The following is a 17,182-nucleotide window of genomic DNA, read 5'->3' as shown; positions in this document are numbered from 1 at the left end:
CTGTTATTAATCTTAGTTGTTATAAATACATTTAAACTTCCATTAAGCCCAGAGAGAAAAGTATTTAATGGATTTGTTTGACTACATTTTTAGGATCAATATAGATTTTAGTGTATTTGATAGTCGAGGTATGAAAGATATAAATAAAATGAGGCAATAAACAGATTGGTATTTTCACTTTGTTTTTAAAATATAATGTTAGTTTATAGTTTGTTGATAGTAATAAAGACTTCTTTGTCTTAAAGTTAGACCACAGTTAATCTGATCAGACCTTAAGAATGTGTCTATTTAAAGAAGTATAACTTCCAGAAATAATGTATCTATTTAAAGAAGTATAACTTCCAGAAATAATTTTTATTTCAAATGTGCCTTTTGTAAAGTGTTACTTTATAAACAAGCAAGTCAAAGTTAAAACCGGCACATGATATTGACATTTGAAATTTTTCTTCCATTAAATGAAGAAAATTTGAGTATTTTTCTCTTTTAAAGCAAAACTTGCTTTTCAGGCATAATTATTCTAGATTGCTTCATGCCTTCTTTACACTCCTAAACTTAAATCTAAGAAATTCTACCACCCCCCTCCCGCCCAGAGATGAATAATGGAAAAGTTTTTATTTTTACTTTTTAAGAAAAAAGTAATGTGAATCTAAGTGCAATTCTGTTTCAGTTAACTTGTGTACAAAATTAAGTTGTTTTCACATAGAATATTTCCTCTTAAGATGTATGCTATAAAAATGGATGTATTCTTTTTAAGAAAAACCTGGAATTAGAATTACCAAGATGTAAGTTTTTATCTTGGCTCTTAGAAATAAAACTGAAACTAGATTTGTTTTGTCCTTAGAAAGAATGCAGACAAACCTAATATATGAAGTATATTTCTTAAGGTGAATTACAATTCTTGTTTATCACTTAGATAAAACAGAAACGGATATTAATAAACTGAGTGAAATTGAAGGATCCATTTCTCCACTACTTTTTGAAGATACCCCTCCTGAGGATTCCTGCCCAGTGATCTTTGAAGAACAAAATAACCCTCAGCTACTCCAGAATTCAGTTGTTTTTGGAATATCTGCTGAGGAAGTGGTAAAGGAAATTCGTTTCAGAATCGAACAAAAAACAAGACTGACAGCTAGTGCAGGTACTAAAAAATATATTGATGGATAAAAAAGATATTGATGGTTATAATATTCACATCGGCTAATTCAAGTGTATTATTAATAGTTTCTTATAGTAAAACATACACTTGTCTGTTTTTTTATTCAGCTTCTAAAACGTTACCTATTAGAGTGCTGTTAACCATGGGTAGCTTGGAATTAAGCAGACGAGTTTATAAACCCAAAGAAAAATCTAACAAATCTCAGATAGCCATCCTTTTTAAGTACAAAATATATTTTGATAGGATTTGGAAGATTTCAGCTGTCTCCAGGATAGGAGAGACAGCCAAAATGACCACAAGGTAGGAGACAGAAGAAACGGCAACTCAGAAACCTGGAACCATCTAGTAAGGATTAAAACAGTTTCATGTATGTCAGTAACCATGAGGGTGTCACTGTGACTTAGCATAGAAACTGATGTTCACCATGAGACCCTAAGTTAACTCATAAAAGCTTCATGATGATTAGGTCAGTCATTTTCTCTATCCTAAAGCAAAAAAAAAAAAAATAGATAATAAATTGTAGAGATGTGTATAAGAACTGATATGATCTACTTAATCATATGCCTATTTCAAGTTATTTAATTATAAAGATTCCTGGTTACAAAACATCTTGCAGAAAATGGTGATTTGTTTTGTGACTAACAAAAAAAGGGTGCATACATTTATTTATCATTGATTTAGATATACTGCAACTGAAATTCTTTTTTATCTTCTTAACATGGGTAATCTATACAAAAATCTTTTTCAAAGAGGAAATATACATCCTAATAATATTCTGGATCTTTCCTATAAGACACTACTACATCCTTATGAATAACAGTGAACTAATAATGAGATCACTAAGTAAACTCAAATTACTTAGTGTCATGGGGAATTAACTGTTATTTCTACTGTGCAATTATTAGTGTGTTTCCCTTATCTAAAGCCACAGCAAGCCTTAGAGGGATCGTTAATAATCAAATTTTATTTTTAAAGAAGCATCCCTATCATTTCAGAAATTTTGTACTTAATATTTTTTCCATATTGCAGTCATTTATTTAAAAATTATACACATCAACTTCTTTGAGTCATCTGAGTATTCTTCTTTTAAGGCATTGCCCCAAATACAATGTTAGCAAAAGTATGCAGTGATAAGAAAAAACCAAATGGACAATACCAAATTCTCCCCAACAGACAAGCTGTGATGGATTTCATCAAGGACTTACCCATTAGAAAGGTGAGATTGTTTATAAAATTTATCATCTGTCTATCTATGGTCTGAGTTCTGAAGAGATACTATTTAGGAGGAAACTAATATTTGTTAAAACATCAAGAGCTATTATAGATAATTATTTGCAGTTGAAGAAATCTTTCTATGGGCCCCTAAAAATAAGGCTTAGACATTTTATTTGCTGAAAAAGTTGAAGTAATAATAGGTAATAGAGTTTTAAGTGTACCCTTGCCAAGGAGAAGAGAAATAAAAAAAAATATTTGTGAGAGTCTTTCAGTTGTAACATAATACACTATCTTAGATCAAAAGTCTGGATTGCTACCAGATTCATAGGCATGGTACTTGAAAGATATTTAGAATTTTAATTGTTTTTGACAAAAAAAAAAATAATATCTTGCCATTTTTAAAGTGGTAAAATGATCCCTCAGGAGTTATGGGAGTTATCATTTTTTTAAAGACTTTTTTTTGCACATATTTATTTTTAAATAATAATTGCACTATACAGTATTTGATGTTTTAGGACTGAATTAAAATAATGTATATTTCAATGCTTAAAGAAAACTTGTATCAAAGTATCTAATATATAAAGATTGATGAATAACTTATTGTATTTAAGGTATAGCAATAAAGCATTGCTATTCAATATATATAATTGAATGACATTTTATTTTTCCCCCATCAACATCCCTTTGCCCCTTGTTCCTCCCCTTCCCCCGGTCTTAATCTCAGAGTCCTCAGGATGTTTGTTTAAATTCAGTCATTTTTAAAAGTGTTTTACATTGTCAAATTATCATTCTAACTTGTTTTGTTAAATTTAATTTTTTTCAAATTCCCTGTTTTTTTTTGAAAATGACTACATTTTGTCCGTTCTTGTGACTATGTAGTATTCCACAGTATTTATTTACCACATATTTTTGACCCATTCATCTATCAAAGGAGATTTAGGCTGCTTCTGTGTTCTAGCTATTGTAAATATTACTATAATAGATGTTGTAGAACATAGAGATTTTTTTGTTGTTGATGGGTTTCATATTCTGTGGCCAAGAGGTGGTATTTCTGTTTTTAATTTTAAAATTTTCAGGTAAATACAGATTCCCCTCATAATGGTTTTACCAGTTCACCAATCACAAACATGGAAATTGAAATAGTAATGAAAAAAAAATCTTCCAAAAAACAAAAGCCCAGTACCAGGTGGCTTTATAAATTTTATTGAATTTCTAAAGAAGAATCAATGCCTATTTTGCTCAAATTGCTTTTAAAAATATAAGAAGGAGGGCCTCTGATGGCTCAAGGGGTTATGAAGCTATCTGAGCCAATGAAGAATAAGTCTGATCCCCGGTCAGGGAGGTGACCCAGATGGCACAGCAGACCTCTTAGCTTCAGCAGTGTATTTCAGTCAATCCACTGATCCTGCTATCCACTCTGCCTCTGGTGAGTCCTCTCACCCCCCACACCTCTGGCCTGCACCCAGCACTTGTATATATAGATAAATAAATCTTTAAAAAAATACAAGGAGCAGCCCTCTTTATTACATTGTATGATGCCAAATATTACCTTAATATTGCAAACACAGCAGAAGAAAAAATAATACACCAATATCCTGATGAACATTGATGTAAAATTTTTCCACAAAATACTAGCAAATTGAATGCCCAAAAGTAGATGACTGGATAAAAAAGATGTGGTACATATATACAATGGAATATTACTCAGCAACCAAAAAAGAGAAACACATGTCTTTTGCAGCAACTTGGATGGAACTGGAAAAGATCATGCTTAGTGAGATAAGCCAGAAAGAGAAAGAAAAATACCGGATGGTTTCACTCATAGCAGGAGTATAATGGACCAGGCGGAAAATAACAAAAATAATGAACACCCATATACCAGAGACATTTTGTGGGGGTGGAGTGGGGAATGGGATAAAAAACGGGGGGAGGGGAAGGGAAATGCATGGGATTATGGTGATGGCACATGGGAGACTTGGTGATGGGAAACCCGTGGGGATTACAATTGAGATGGAAAAAAAATGTACAAAATGATGTAAAAATAAACGTTTGTAATAAAAAAAATACTAGCAAATTGAATTAATCAGTATATTACAGGGATTATACACCATTATCAAGTAGAATTTATCTCAAGGTGAAAGGATGGTTTAATATAGGCATAGAAATTAATGTAATCTATCATCTCCATAAAAATCATTTGATATCAATTGATTCAGAGTAACTATTGAATAAGATTCAACAATCATTTATGATAAAATTTCTAAACAAGATGGAATAGAAGGAAGCTACTTTAATATAATAAATATACTGAATATAATATAATGATATATAAATATGATAAAAGCACATACCTCAAATGAATAGCAAATATGATACTCAGGAATGAAAAGAATGACAGCTTTCTCTATAAAATCCAGTATATTTTTCAAAATGCAAACATGTGTTCATTAAAAAGGACTCTAGGGCCAAATAATTTTAGAACTACTCATGTTGGTGGGTCAAAAAGATAGCAGTATATATTGAGTATTTAAATTTATTTAGGGCCTTCCCTGATGGCGCAGTGGGAAGCACTATGAAGCTGTCAAGTTTGATGCCTTGCCAAGGAGGTGACCCACATGATGTGGCAGACCTCTCCTGTCTCGCCAGCTACTCCCTCAGTAGTGTACTTTGTCAATCTGCCTGTTCAGCTCCTCACTTTGTCTCCAGTAAATCTCACCCCCTGCACTTCTGGCCTCACCATTTCCCAAGTTTACATGACCATACAACTCTCTTTTTTAAAATGCTTTTTAAATTCTGTGAATTTTTAACCTTTTTTGTACAACTGGTGAAGGTAATCATACCTTTATTGGTTTTTCATAACCTAAGTGATTATAAAAGTATAATGAAATACGTTTTTACCTTAACTTTAAAAATGTGTTGATAAATACTTATTTTCTTCTAGGTCTCTGGAGTAGGAAAAGTCACAGAGAAAATGTTAAAGGCCCTTGGAATTACTACTTGTACAGAACTCTACCAACATTCAGCATTACTTTCTCTCCTTTTCTCTGAAACATCTTGGCGTTATTTCCTTCAAATCTCCCTGGGCCTAGGTTCAACACACCTGGCAAGGTAACTTCTCCTGTATCATTTGCTGACATAATAGTTTTAACCCCCAAGAAGGAAGCTGTAAAATTAACATGTTTTAAAATTTAAGAAAGCTCAATTCAGAATATAATTTTTGAATTAGAGCTAAAAGATTGGATATGGAAGAAAAGGAAAAGATAATGAATCACTCCCAGGTTTTTGGGCTACATCTGGATAGATTACAAGAGGAATAATGAGTCCTCTTTTCTGATTTGCTTTTCCTTTGTTCAGAGCATAAAAATACAGGCCCTCCCTGGTGGTGCAGTGGGTTAGGACACGGCACTTTAGTGCTAGTTCAATTCCCGGCCGTGGAAATGAACCACATAGTGTGGCAGACCTCTCCTGACCCGCCCGCTGCTCCCCTCAGTAGTGTACTTTATTGATCTGCCTGTTCTGCTCCCCACTCTGTCTCTGGTGAATCCTCTCACTGCCTCTGCACCTCTGGCCTATACCCCAGTTCTAGGTGTGTAAATAAATACATCTTTAAAAAAAAAAAAAGAATACTGTCATATTGTTGAGGAAAGAAAGATGATACCTATTCCAGAATTCACCCTTTAAATTGGGAAGTCTGATGCTCCTTCATGAACTAACTATATTTCTTGTCTTTTCCAGGTTTGTAAGTGAGTCATTCATTTAATACTGAGTACTGACTTTGTGTTAGTCCCTCTTTCAGGCACTACGGGTAATAGGCAATAAACAAAACAAGGCCTGCCTTCATGGAGTTTACAGAGCAGTGTGAAAAACAGAAAATAACCAAATCAACAAGTGAAGGCAAAAAGGCAAAGAGACTTGTGCTAAGTGAGCTTAGTAGCAGCCATTCATAGGCAGAGATCTACAGGGGCCAGAAGATCTAAGAGAATCGAGAACAGCTAGAGGAGAGCCCCTATGTTTTCTTCCCTCCCACTCTTTCATCCAGGTCTTTAAAAAAGTGTGCCTAGAGCTAGAAGAGTGCACAGCTGGGGATGGGGAAGATTTTTTTTTTAAATAATGTCAATTAACACTCAGTACTATTTTTATAATTTTGTCATCCTTTCGGCCTGACCTTAAAATAACTCCTTTATACTCTTTAAACTAAAGGAAAACAGGATTTTTATGTGAGGAGGCATACAAAATAGATTCAATTAGTCAGTATCCTAGAGATCGCCAGGCCTGTGGTGCTGCTGTTCCCATCTCTCATGCTCCTCATTCTTTTGCATCAGAACAGTTACCACACTTTGACTTTGAGAGTACATAATGAAAAATAAGAAACAGATAACCTCTCAGTACTGTAAATAGCCTAGCACTTGAATATAATAAGGGATAAAACTTTCTTTAATGCAAAAATTATCCTCTTCTTATTTCCAGTGCTTGAAAACAATGTAGTTCTTGATATAACATAGCACATATTAGATAGAGCCTTTGGTATTCAGAGATGCATGTAATACTTTTAAGTAAAATTTACAGGTAATTTATAACAATATAAAATGGCAAAATTCACTTTCCTTCTGTACAAATTCTCTCTTCCCCTACTTTGCTTTAGTTTTAAAATTGTAGTCTTTTTCAACTTCTAATGCATTCCTTTATTTACTTCCATATCGCTTAATCTCTTCCACTGTGATATGTTTCTCAGGGTAGGCAAATGGACTTTTTTGTTTAGCATCATATTCCCAAGGCCTAGAAAAACTTTTAATTTCACAATAAGGTCACTTATTACATGAAATGTACATGTTGTTTCAAGTGGCTTCAGTTACTTCCAGTATCTAACCAGGTTAAACTAGCAACTGCTAAGATACTAACAGCTAGTATCTAACCAAACAAGATGGTTCCTATTTCAAGTACTTGTTCTATTGCTATCTACCAAATTTTAACTGAAGTCCTATAGAGTCTTAACGAATAATTAATAAGATACATGAAAGCAAAGCTATTTTATTATGTTAAAAACTAGAAAATTGATATTAAGTTATTCAAATTTAATTCTATCCTGTAAATCCAAGCCACTATGCTACCATCTCCTATTGGCTTTTATAAGTTGTGGCTTTTGATTTTCGGGCAGGCATTTAATAGAAACAGTTTATAATATCTACCTATTTTCAGATTTGTTCTCCTTGAAAACTATAGACTGATCCACAACACATGTAGCATCTTTTATGTCTACATTCTTTGGTGATAGTTTTATTTTTTTAATTTATAATTGATAAAACTTAATCAAAATATTGTTAAGATCTTTATACAATAGTTAATATGTTAGTTAACTAAAAGAAACTAAATCTTCCTTGAGAAAGCAAATAAAAACTTTTTTTTTATTTCAAGGGATGGAGAGAGGAAAAGCATGAGTGTTGAGAGGTAACTTTAAAAATGTATTACTCATACTTCATGTTATTTTTAACTAATTTTTAATTTTAGCATGCGATCACTGGAATTAAATCTATTTGTAAATCAAATAATACTTTTCAGCAGTTGACTCTTCTAAAGTAAATATCCCAATATAATGCTTTATTATTTTCACTTATTGTGTTCTCAATGGGAAAAATATTTTTTTTGATGTTGACGTTCCTATTCAGTGAAAACCAAGCATTTTAAGGTTTCATATCTTAGTTTATAACCTTATTTTCAAGAAAAAATGAAACTGGGTAGTTATTTGGGAAATTTAAAAAGTGACAATTGAAATTCTTCTGGAAACTCTTCTTATAGTAATGAATGATAGTAAGAATTATCTCATTAGATATTGATGAAAGGGAGCTTAGAGATGATCTAGTTCATTGGTTTACAATCTTGTTGGAACCTTATTGTTTTGAGGTATTTATCATTGTTTGAGAAATTCTTCAGTTTTCTCTTCAAAGTCTTAAAGTTCCTCTGAGACATTTAAGAACCACTGACTGAGTACAAGGTTGTGTTCATTTTTTTCATGGGTATTATTTGTGGTAAGAAACGCTGAATGATGTAGTAATATATATATACAGATATATATATATAAACACCTGCAAACAAGCACTTCCTAACACACACACACACACACAAAAGAAAATCTGAATGACTTTCATAAGACAGTGCACTCAAATAAGTGGCTTTGATTAAAAATTATTGCTTAGTCTATCAAAGGAAATTGGGGCAAAAGTGTACAAACATGAGATAGTATTGTCCTATTTCATGAATTTTTGTTCATTTTGTCCCTTGGTATTGAATAAGAAATAGCAGGCAAACCAATAGAAAAAAAAGAACACAATGTAATTAGTTAGCAAAAAGGAAATGCAAACGACTCTTAAAACACGTAAAAATAACCCCAGTTTTCTTTGTTGTTAGAGAAAAACATTGAAATTGTCTAGATAGCATTTTTCAGTAATCAGGTTGGCAAAAGTTCTAAAAGACTATACATCTCCATGGAGGGTGTCCTAGTTTCTTATTGGTGGTATAACAAATTGCCACAGATTTAGTGGCTTAAGACAACACAGATTGATTTGCTCACAGTCCCAAGGGTCAGGAGTCCTAAAGTTAAGGTTGCAATCCTTTTGGGGGGCACCAGGAAGGTTTCCTTACTGGAAACCTCTAGAGGCTGCTTTCATTTGTTGGCTTATGGCCCATTCTCCTTTTTCAAATCCACTATCTTCCCTTTCTCTGACTATTTTTTTTTAAGGGCCCTGACAAGGGAAGAAAACTGGATAGTTGGAAATACAGTTATAGAGGAACTTTCACTCACCTGTCATGTGCTCAGGAATTTTTATTTGTTATCCTGATCTCTCTTTAGTATCTTCTTAGTCAGTGTAACTGCTCAACTTCTGTCAGCACTCCCATACAACTGAGTTCAAATTTTCTACATTTAATCTTACCAAACCTTCATTTTTTTATAGGCAGAAGTAAACTGTGACAGTATTCAGTTGTCTGTCAAACAACTCTAACAAGGTGCATGAATCAGCCCCTTAAATCTACTTGTAAAGTTAAATCTCTTCCCCCAAATCTACATGTCCAAGTAGCTGGAATGATGTTCTAATTGGTACTTTCTTGAGATAATCCTCTGCAGCAGAATCTATATGCACATACACCCTAATGTATTTTAAGTCTGGGACATTATCTATTAATGTCTTAGTCAACTTTTTAAAAAATACTATGGAAAGAGAGAATGGACCTTTGCTAAACAGATTAGCAATCTAAATGAGTTTCTATTATTTAGTTAGATCTGAGGTGTTCATTTCATAACTATAGAAACAGTGCTAGGCCATTTAAGTGTACTCTGTCATTCCTAAATTAGCCGCATTTATAGCTTACTTTATGCAACATAATCGTCTTTGTCTTTCTAGGACATTCAGTGAGATAAGTAAAGCAGAAGAACAATATAGGTTATGCCGAGAACTTTGCTGTGAACTTGCTCAAGATCTGCAAAAAAAAGGACTTAAGGTACTATATTTCTACGTATTTTAGTTTAAAATTTATTAATAATAAAATGCTACTTTAATGCAAGAATTAGATTTTACCTTTGAGTGAAAAATGATGTCAGAAAAGAACATTTCCGTGCCCAACAGAAAATGTTCAGTCCTGACCCATGTCTGAAGCATATGATGAGGTCAGTCTTTGTAGAAGAAACTTGTAAGGGTGGAGTGGTTCCAGGATATTTCCAGAGAACTTTCCGGGAGTACATTTGAATAAGTTCCAAATCAAAGTTGCATTGGCTTTGGAGAATAAAGGTTTTCCCTAGAACTGTATTTACATACTACAAGTGCCTTTCCAAAAGTCCTTTAATGTTTCTCTCAGGTAGACAATGAACTTCTAAAAATGGACATTTTGTTTCAAGGCTTTAATCCAGGTTGCTGAATACTTTAAGAACAAAACCTGGAAGACTTTGAACTTTCTGTTTTATAATTTCACTCACAACAATCTGTATTATTTTCCAACACTCTCAAACCAAAGGTGGAGATATTATAAAGTATGTAATACAAAAGCATTAAAAGTATTACAAAAGTGGAATATGTAATGATACTCTCTATTATATATTGAATGTAAAGAGCTGTTTTAAAATTTTTGACAAAAGTCTTTAATTTTAGGATCATTTTAAACTTACAGAAAAATTACAAAGATAACAGTCATTAATAATAATAATAATATTAATATCTTGCCTCATTATTATATGAGTTTCCCTCATTATTAATCTTATATTAGCATAGTTTGTCAAAACTAAGAAACTGCCATTGGCATATTGCTGTTAACCAAACTCTAGTCTGTTGGGTTCTATCAGTTTTGCTAAGTAATGCCCTATGTTTGTTCCAGAATTCAGTCCAGGGAGCCATAATGCATTAATTGTTATGTCTTATTCATATCTCCTCCATTTTGTGACATTATCTCAGTATTTCCTTGTTTTTCATGTCCTTGAGAATCTGAGGAGTACCAGCTAGATATCCTAGAGAATATCACCTAACCTGGGTTTGTCTGATGGTTTTCTCATGATTAGACAAGGCTTATGAGTATTTAGAAAGAATACCAAGAGGTAAAGTGTCCTTTTCATCACATTCCATCAGACTATATGATAGCCACGTGGCATTATATGTAACGTTGAACTTTTATCATTTGGTGAAGGTAGTGTTTATTATGCTTCTCACTTGTGAAGTTACTATTTTTCCTATTCCATACTCTGTTCCTTGAATATGACTCTAACCCATTGTTGTCATCTCCAGAAGGTTGTAGACTATCCTTAATATAAAAGTTTAACTTTTCTTAAGTATACATTTCAGTGGCACTGAGTATATTTATATTGAAGAACAGTTGATCTCCAGAACTTTTTCATTATTTCAAACTGAGACTATGTACCCACTAAATAATGAATATAAGGAGTTTACATGTAAATTGTTTAACATACTATTTGGCACATAATAGGAACACAATAAATATGACCTACTTACAAGGCCTTTTCAATGATGCCTTTTTAGAAAGATTTTTTTTTCTTTCTTTTTAGGTACTGAATTGATCTCTAAAGGAGATTCAGTAAAAAGAAAACCAATCAGTTAACTTTGTCTATTTTATAAATGTCTTATATAAAAATTCATTTGGAAGGGGAATAATGATTATTGGCCAAATGGGTTTTTAGATTACTTATGGATTTCAGTTATTCTTTATGACAATTTTCCTTTGTTTTAATTTTATTTTATAAATACATTTTTCCCATAATTCTTTATTTTGTACATTTTTATCTCAGTTGTAATCCCCCTTTATGATAATTTTCATTACCATATCTTATAAATGATTGAGTATGCTTCCATATTTATATATATAAGAGAACTTCCTAAAGTTTCTAGCCTGTTAAATAACTTATTTCCAGAAGTTAAAAAGCTATACATAATTTCCATTTGTTGTAGGGTAGAACTGTTACTATTAAGCTGAAGAATGTGAACTTTGAAGTGAAAACTCGTGCATCTACAGTTTCATCTGTTGTTTCTACTGCAGAAGAAATATTTGCTATTGCTAAAGAATTGTTAAGAACAGAAATTGATGCTGATTCTCCATATCCCTTGAGGTTGAGACTGATGGGTATGACTTTTTCTTTTGCTTTTCCTTAAATCTGCAAACTCCAAAGAATAAGCTCTGGAAATAACCTCACCTTCATTTTTATTTCTTAAACCTGTATAGGAATGTGTATGCTGTTTACATTTTTCTTAATTCTTATGACCTGATGTATATGAAGCCATAATAATTCATTTAATTCTAGTAAAAACCAATTAAACTTGTTCTTTTCCTTACTACTGACTGAAATGATTGGAGCTAGGTATAGTTCAAATTTTAGACTTTTCATTTTGGTGAAAGTCTATTTAGTGTGTATTACGTTATATTCCTTTGGGATCTAAGGCACCACAAAAAAAATTTCACACTGAGTTCAGCTCTTAAATAGCCTCACTTCAATTCAATCATTAATTACCACTTGTTGCCTATATTTTTAGATTGGGGGTGGGGTTAGAACTACAGATAAGGGATTGGGTGGTACAAAACTACATCTCTATCCCCTCCACATGGTAAACAAACAAACCATATTTCCAAAGCGATCTGGATAAGAGAATATATATGGATGAGAATTTCAAATGCCAGTTTACAACTACATTGGGTCTTTAGCTGTACTTCAGATATGGAAAGATAGCACATGCTGAGATTGATTGAATAAAGTTTGTTAATTAAGAGAACTAATTAACACTTTTGTTCATGACTGCATAAACTTGGAAGCAATCAAGTTGTCCTTCAGTAATAGGTGGATGGTATATCCAGACAATGGAATGTTATTCAGTGAATAGAAGAAATGAGCTATCAAGACATGAAAGAAACTTAAATACATATTATTAAGTGAAAGAAGCCAATCTTAAAGACTATATAGTGTATGAATCCAACTGTGTGACATTCTGGAAAAGATAAAAATTGTGGAGATACTGAAAAGACTAGTGGGTCATCAGTTGTAACAAATGCAGGACTCTCATGCAGGATGTTCATAGTGGAGGCAACCGTGAATGCATAGAGCCTAGGCTCCATGGGAACTCTAATTTGGGTTCAGTTTTGTTGTGAACCTCTGAAAAATAGTCTGTTGGGGGGAGAAAAGGGCTGAAGAATTTGTGTGGTTAACCCCAATTAGTTACTTGGTATATATCACATAGCAGATGATAATTGAAAAACCTATATAATCATACCAACTTCAGGAGATACTTAATATTCACACTTGATCTTAACCAAAAGGCTGTGAAGCAGTAATTACTATTTAGTGATGCACAATTTATGAAGAAAATTTTTACTCAAAATACCAACTTTGGAAAAGCATTCTTTAATTGGGAACGTTTACAGCATTATTATCTTTCTCTAGTATTTTTTATATGTGTCACAACAGAATGATGCAAATGTTTTCATGCTTTATGAGTAAATTGGTTTGAATTTGAAATTGATTAATCGTGGTTGATTTAATTAGGTGTGAGACTATCTGGGTTTCCCAATGAAGAAGACAAGAAACACCAACAAAGGAGCATTATTGGCTTCCTACAGGCTGGAAACCAAACGCCCGCAGCCACTGGGTGCATACTAAATAAAACTGACAAAGATCAGTTTCTGAAACCTCTGGAAATATCTCCTAAGAAGAGTTTCTTTGATAAAAAACGATCAGAAAGGAAATGGAACCACAAAGACCAATTTAAATGTGACACTGTTGATAAGCAAAGTTTACAGACATCACAATCATTCCAAACTTTAAAGAAGATGAATGAGAACTTAGAAACATCAGAAAATTTAGATAATGGTCAGGTATTTACCTGTCCAATTTGCTTTAAGGAACAAAGAAGCATCAGTCTGGAAGCCTTTAATAGACATGTGGATGCATGTCTTAATGAATCTTCAATCAGTGAAAGCTCTACAGTAGTCTCATATTTACATGCTTCCTCCACAGAAGTTAACAAGAAAGAAAATGTACATCATCCTAGTTTGCTTTATGAGAAGCAAGATTATGAAACCCATCAGAAAAACATAGAAGTCACTTCAGTAGGTGGTAGAGATTTGGTAGAAACTATAAGTGACCCATCTGAAGCAGAAAGTGTGGATACTTTAAGTAATAAACACAGCATAGAGGAATGTTCTGGTCTTTCAAACAAATGGCTTAATATTGATCATTGTCATCAGAATTCTTGTACCGTTTCAATGAAAAATGAAGATGTGGGGTCATTAAATCAACAAGCACCCCTGCAAACTTACTTACCTGAAATGATGACAAACCAAGCTCTAGTTTGTCCTGTTTGTAACGTAGAACAAAAGACTTCAGATCTTGCCCTGTTCAACGTGCATGTGGATGTTTGTTTGAATAGAGGCATTATCCAGGAACTGAAAAAGGATAAAGATAATCCAGTTAACCAACCCAGAGGAAGCACCAAAAGTACTGGTGAGTTTGTAAATTTTCTTGATTTTCTAGGAATGTCTTATTAAAATTGAGATTGTTGTTAAATCTGAATACTATTAAAGGGAGAGTTTGTATATGCTGCTGCCATTTAGGAAAATGTTAGTGACTGTACCAGAGGTTAGAATTAACTGAAGTCATTATGTTTTAAATTTGGGGAAAACTTTGGTCTTTGGTTTGAGATTCATCTAACATAAAATGAACATAAAGGTTTAGGGACCTGAATGAGCCAATTGAAAAAGAAATGTTCCAAGGATTATTTGCCAAGGGACAGTGGTATAATAATGATAATCACATAGCCATTGTCTTTTGTTTTTTGCTTGTTTGTTTTTTTGGTATTCTGACTGTAGCCAAATTTCAGAAATAAAGTATAATACTGATAAGTAAGAGAATAAAGAAAGTAAAAAAAAAAAAAAAAAAAAAAAGTATGCTATAAACTTAGTTTCTGGTATATATAAGTATGAATTTTGTAGTACCAGCACGTTTTTACTATCTTTAGTTGGTCTTAACTTATTTTTATATAGCCTTTTAATTATTTCATACTATTCATCATAGAATTTCTTGGCATTTCTTCCCTTTAAAGGCAACTCAGGCAGAATCCAGAAGACTGTAACAAAGACAAAAAGGTATTGCTAATTTGAACTTTAATAAAGCTAACTGTAAAGATCAAAATTTGAAGTCTGAGTTTTAGAATTTGTTAACATTACTCTTTTTTTTTTTTTTTAAAGATTTATTTATTTGTGCATACAGAACTGGGGTACAGGCCAGAGGCTCAGGGGCGGTGAGAGGCTTCACCAGAGACAGAGTGGGGAGCAGAACAGGCAGATCGACGAAGTACACTGCTGAGGGGAGCAGCGGGCGGGTCAGGAGAGGTCTGCCGCACCATGTGGTCACCTCCGGGGCAGGCGGGAATCGAACTCATGTGGAAACGGCTTTAGATTCTCAGTGCTGTGCTTTAACCCGCTGCGCCACCAGGGAGGGCCCAACATTACTCTTATATTGCATGAAATTTTAAAGACCAGTTATTTGCAAAATTACTTTTGTAATATCCTTCTGCATTTTAATTGTGTGTTCATTTTTTATTCCAGGTCAGGATTGATGACAAAGAACTCAGCATCAAAGAAAATAAAACCCAATAATCCCCAAAATACCATTGATACATTTTTTAAATGAATATCAACCATTTCATCATTCGTTTTAATTGAAACTTTTTATTTTATAGTCAATGAATCTATTTTTCCTCATTTTAAGTTTATAAATCATTTAAGGAAAGAAAAGTGCAATAATCCCTCCTCTGATGAAGTTCTCCTTAGAAGAATATGGAATATATAGTAAGTTATTTATGATACCAGTTTGATAATCATGAGAATTTTACTGCATTATGTATCAATTAAAAAACAGATCATTTTAACATAAATTAAGAATGGGATAGGAAAGTGATTTCTTTCTAATGTTGTATAATGACTATAAAAACTTATTTATGAAGGTTCTCAGAGTTTCACACAAACCTTTTTTAGCATAAAATTTTTTGCACTTAACCATTTTGTTGGCATTGAACTGCTATATATGACCTTAGTACCTTCTGTGACTTTGTATTTTCATATTTCAGCTACCTCATAAGTATTCATAATTAAAATTCATCATAATTCTATGAAGAATATTAGCTTGGCCGAACTAGCGTGAATGGTTTTGTTACCTTAAAAAAAATCATATGCCACTAATATTTTCTGTGTTAAAAAAATTTTTGCTTAAAACATGGTTATTCATTTGAGTTTTTAAATTTAAATTTTCTTCATCTTATGAATAAGTACTTCCGCTTAAAAATTTCTGAGATTCACTGAAAAAAATATTTAGTCAAGGTATTTCCTCATCTAGGGCTTTTATGTGGCAGTATTTTACTTCTTGGCAGTTATGTTTGTATTTATATAAGTATATAAAAAGATAAATTGTACACTCACTTTATTTTTATTATAACCTAGAGAAAATGTGCAATTCAAAAGATTACTGTCTATTAAAACAATTCATATATCTTAGTTATATAGGTCTGTCACGTATTTATTAAGATTTGTGAAAGAAGACAGTTTAATAGTAGTTGCTTAAAACACCTTTGTGCTGTCAGTGTACTTGTCATAAGAGCAATTATTTAATAAAAGCATGAAGAAGGAAGCCTGTTTTCTGTTACTGCTGTAGGAAACTAAATCTTTTGCTGTCTTACTCAGTTTCACTTTTCTTATTTTTTTGTATTTTAACTCATCTAAATTCATAAAGACTTAGAACTCACAACCTTTTGTTAAAGTGGCAACTTGACTTTAAATTATTTGGTTGTTTAAAATTAGGTTTAATGTTTATCAGCATGTGATTTCATACCTAATATTGTATGTATGGCAAATACAAAGTTGTAGAACTGTGGTTCTTGGTTGTGTGATTTACACATATAAATATTGTACAAAATTTGTACAAATGAAGTACTGATTTAATGTAGTAAAAGGTAGATAGCACTATTTATTTTCATTACTTTAGCTTTTGGAACACCAACAAACTTGTTCATTTTTATAATTTGATCTCATATGGAACTATCCTTAAATGATACAGCTTAAATGGCTTTGATTAAAATGGAGTTGTGTGGATGGCACCCTTCTATGACATGCTCCTTTCTTTCCACATTCTACCATTGCTGAAGATTTGGTTTGGCTCCAGTTTTTGGTTATTATCGCAATTCTGTTCATGAATAGGAAGACTGACTTCTTGAAGAACTATCCTTTCCAAATTGTGTAATTTTGAAGCCCTTATACTTTTTCCTGGGACTGTTAAATTTG

The 17,182-nt window shown here is 32.6% G+C and overlaps 1 protein-coding gene across 2 annotated transcripts in view; it reads left to right on the top strand.

Moving 5' to 3' along the window:
- The window catches only part of POLK (polymerase (DNA directed) kappa), a 61,238-nt gene extending 44,463 nt beyond the window's left edge, over positions 1 to 16,775 (top strand). The window contains exons 7-15 of one of the 2 annotated variants that reach the window (XM_004678201.2): positions 914 to 1,138; positions 2,248 to 2,372; positions 5,313 to 5,479; positions 7,784 to 7,816; positions 9,766 to 9,862; positions 11,812 to 11,983; positions 13,395 to 14,351; positions 14,950 to 14,992; positions 15,455 to 16,775. In XM_004678201.2, coding sequence (XP_004678258.1) covers positions 914 to 1,138; positions 2,248 to 2,372; positions 5,313 to 5,479; positions 7,784 to 7,816; positions 9,766 to 9,862; positions 11,812 to 11,983; positions 13,395 to 14,351; positions 14,950 to 14,992; positions 15,455 to 15,539 — 1,904 coding nt within the window. In that variant the 3' untranslated portion in view covers positions 15,540 to 16,775. The remainder of the gene's footprint in view (positions 1 to 913; positions 1,139 to 2,247; positions 2,373 to 5,312; positions 5,480 to 7,783; positions 7,817 to 9,765; positions 9,863 to 11,811; positions 11,984 to 13,394; positions 14,352 to 14,949; positions 14,993 to 15,454) is intronic. The other variant, XM_012721826.1, reaches the window with a different exon arrangement.
- The last annotated feature ends 407 nt before the right edge of the window (positions 16,776 to 17,182 follow it).

The sequence above is a fragment of the Condylura cristata genome, unplaced genomic scaffold (genome assembly GCF_000260355.1).
Source record: "Condylura cristata isolate star-nosed mole 26May11 unplaced genomic scaffold, ConCri1.0 scaffold00007, whole genome shotgun sequence".
NCBI classification, from domain to species: Eukaryota; Metazoa; Chordata; class Mammalia; order Eulipotyphla; family Talpidae; genus Condylura; species Condylura cristata.
Note: the sequence above shows the minus strand (reverse complement) of the source record. Positions and strands in the feature narration are given on the sequence as shown.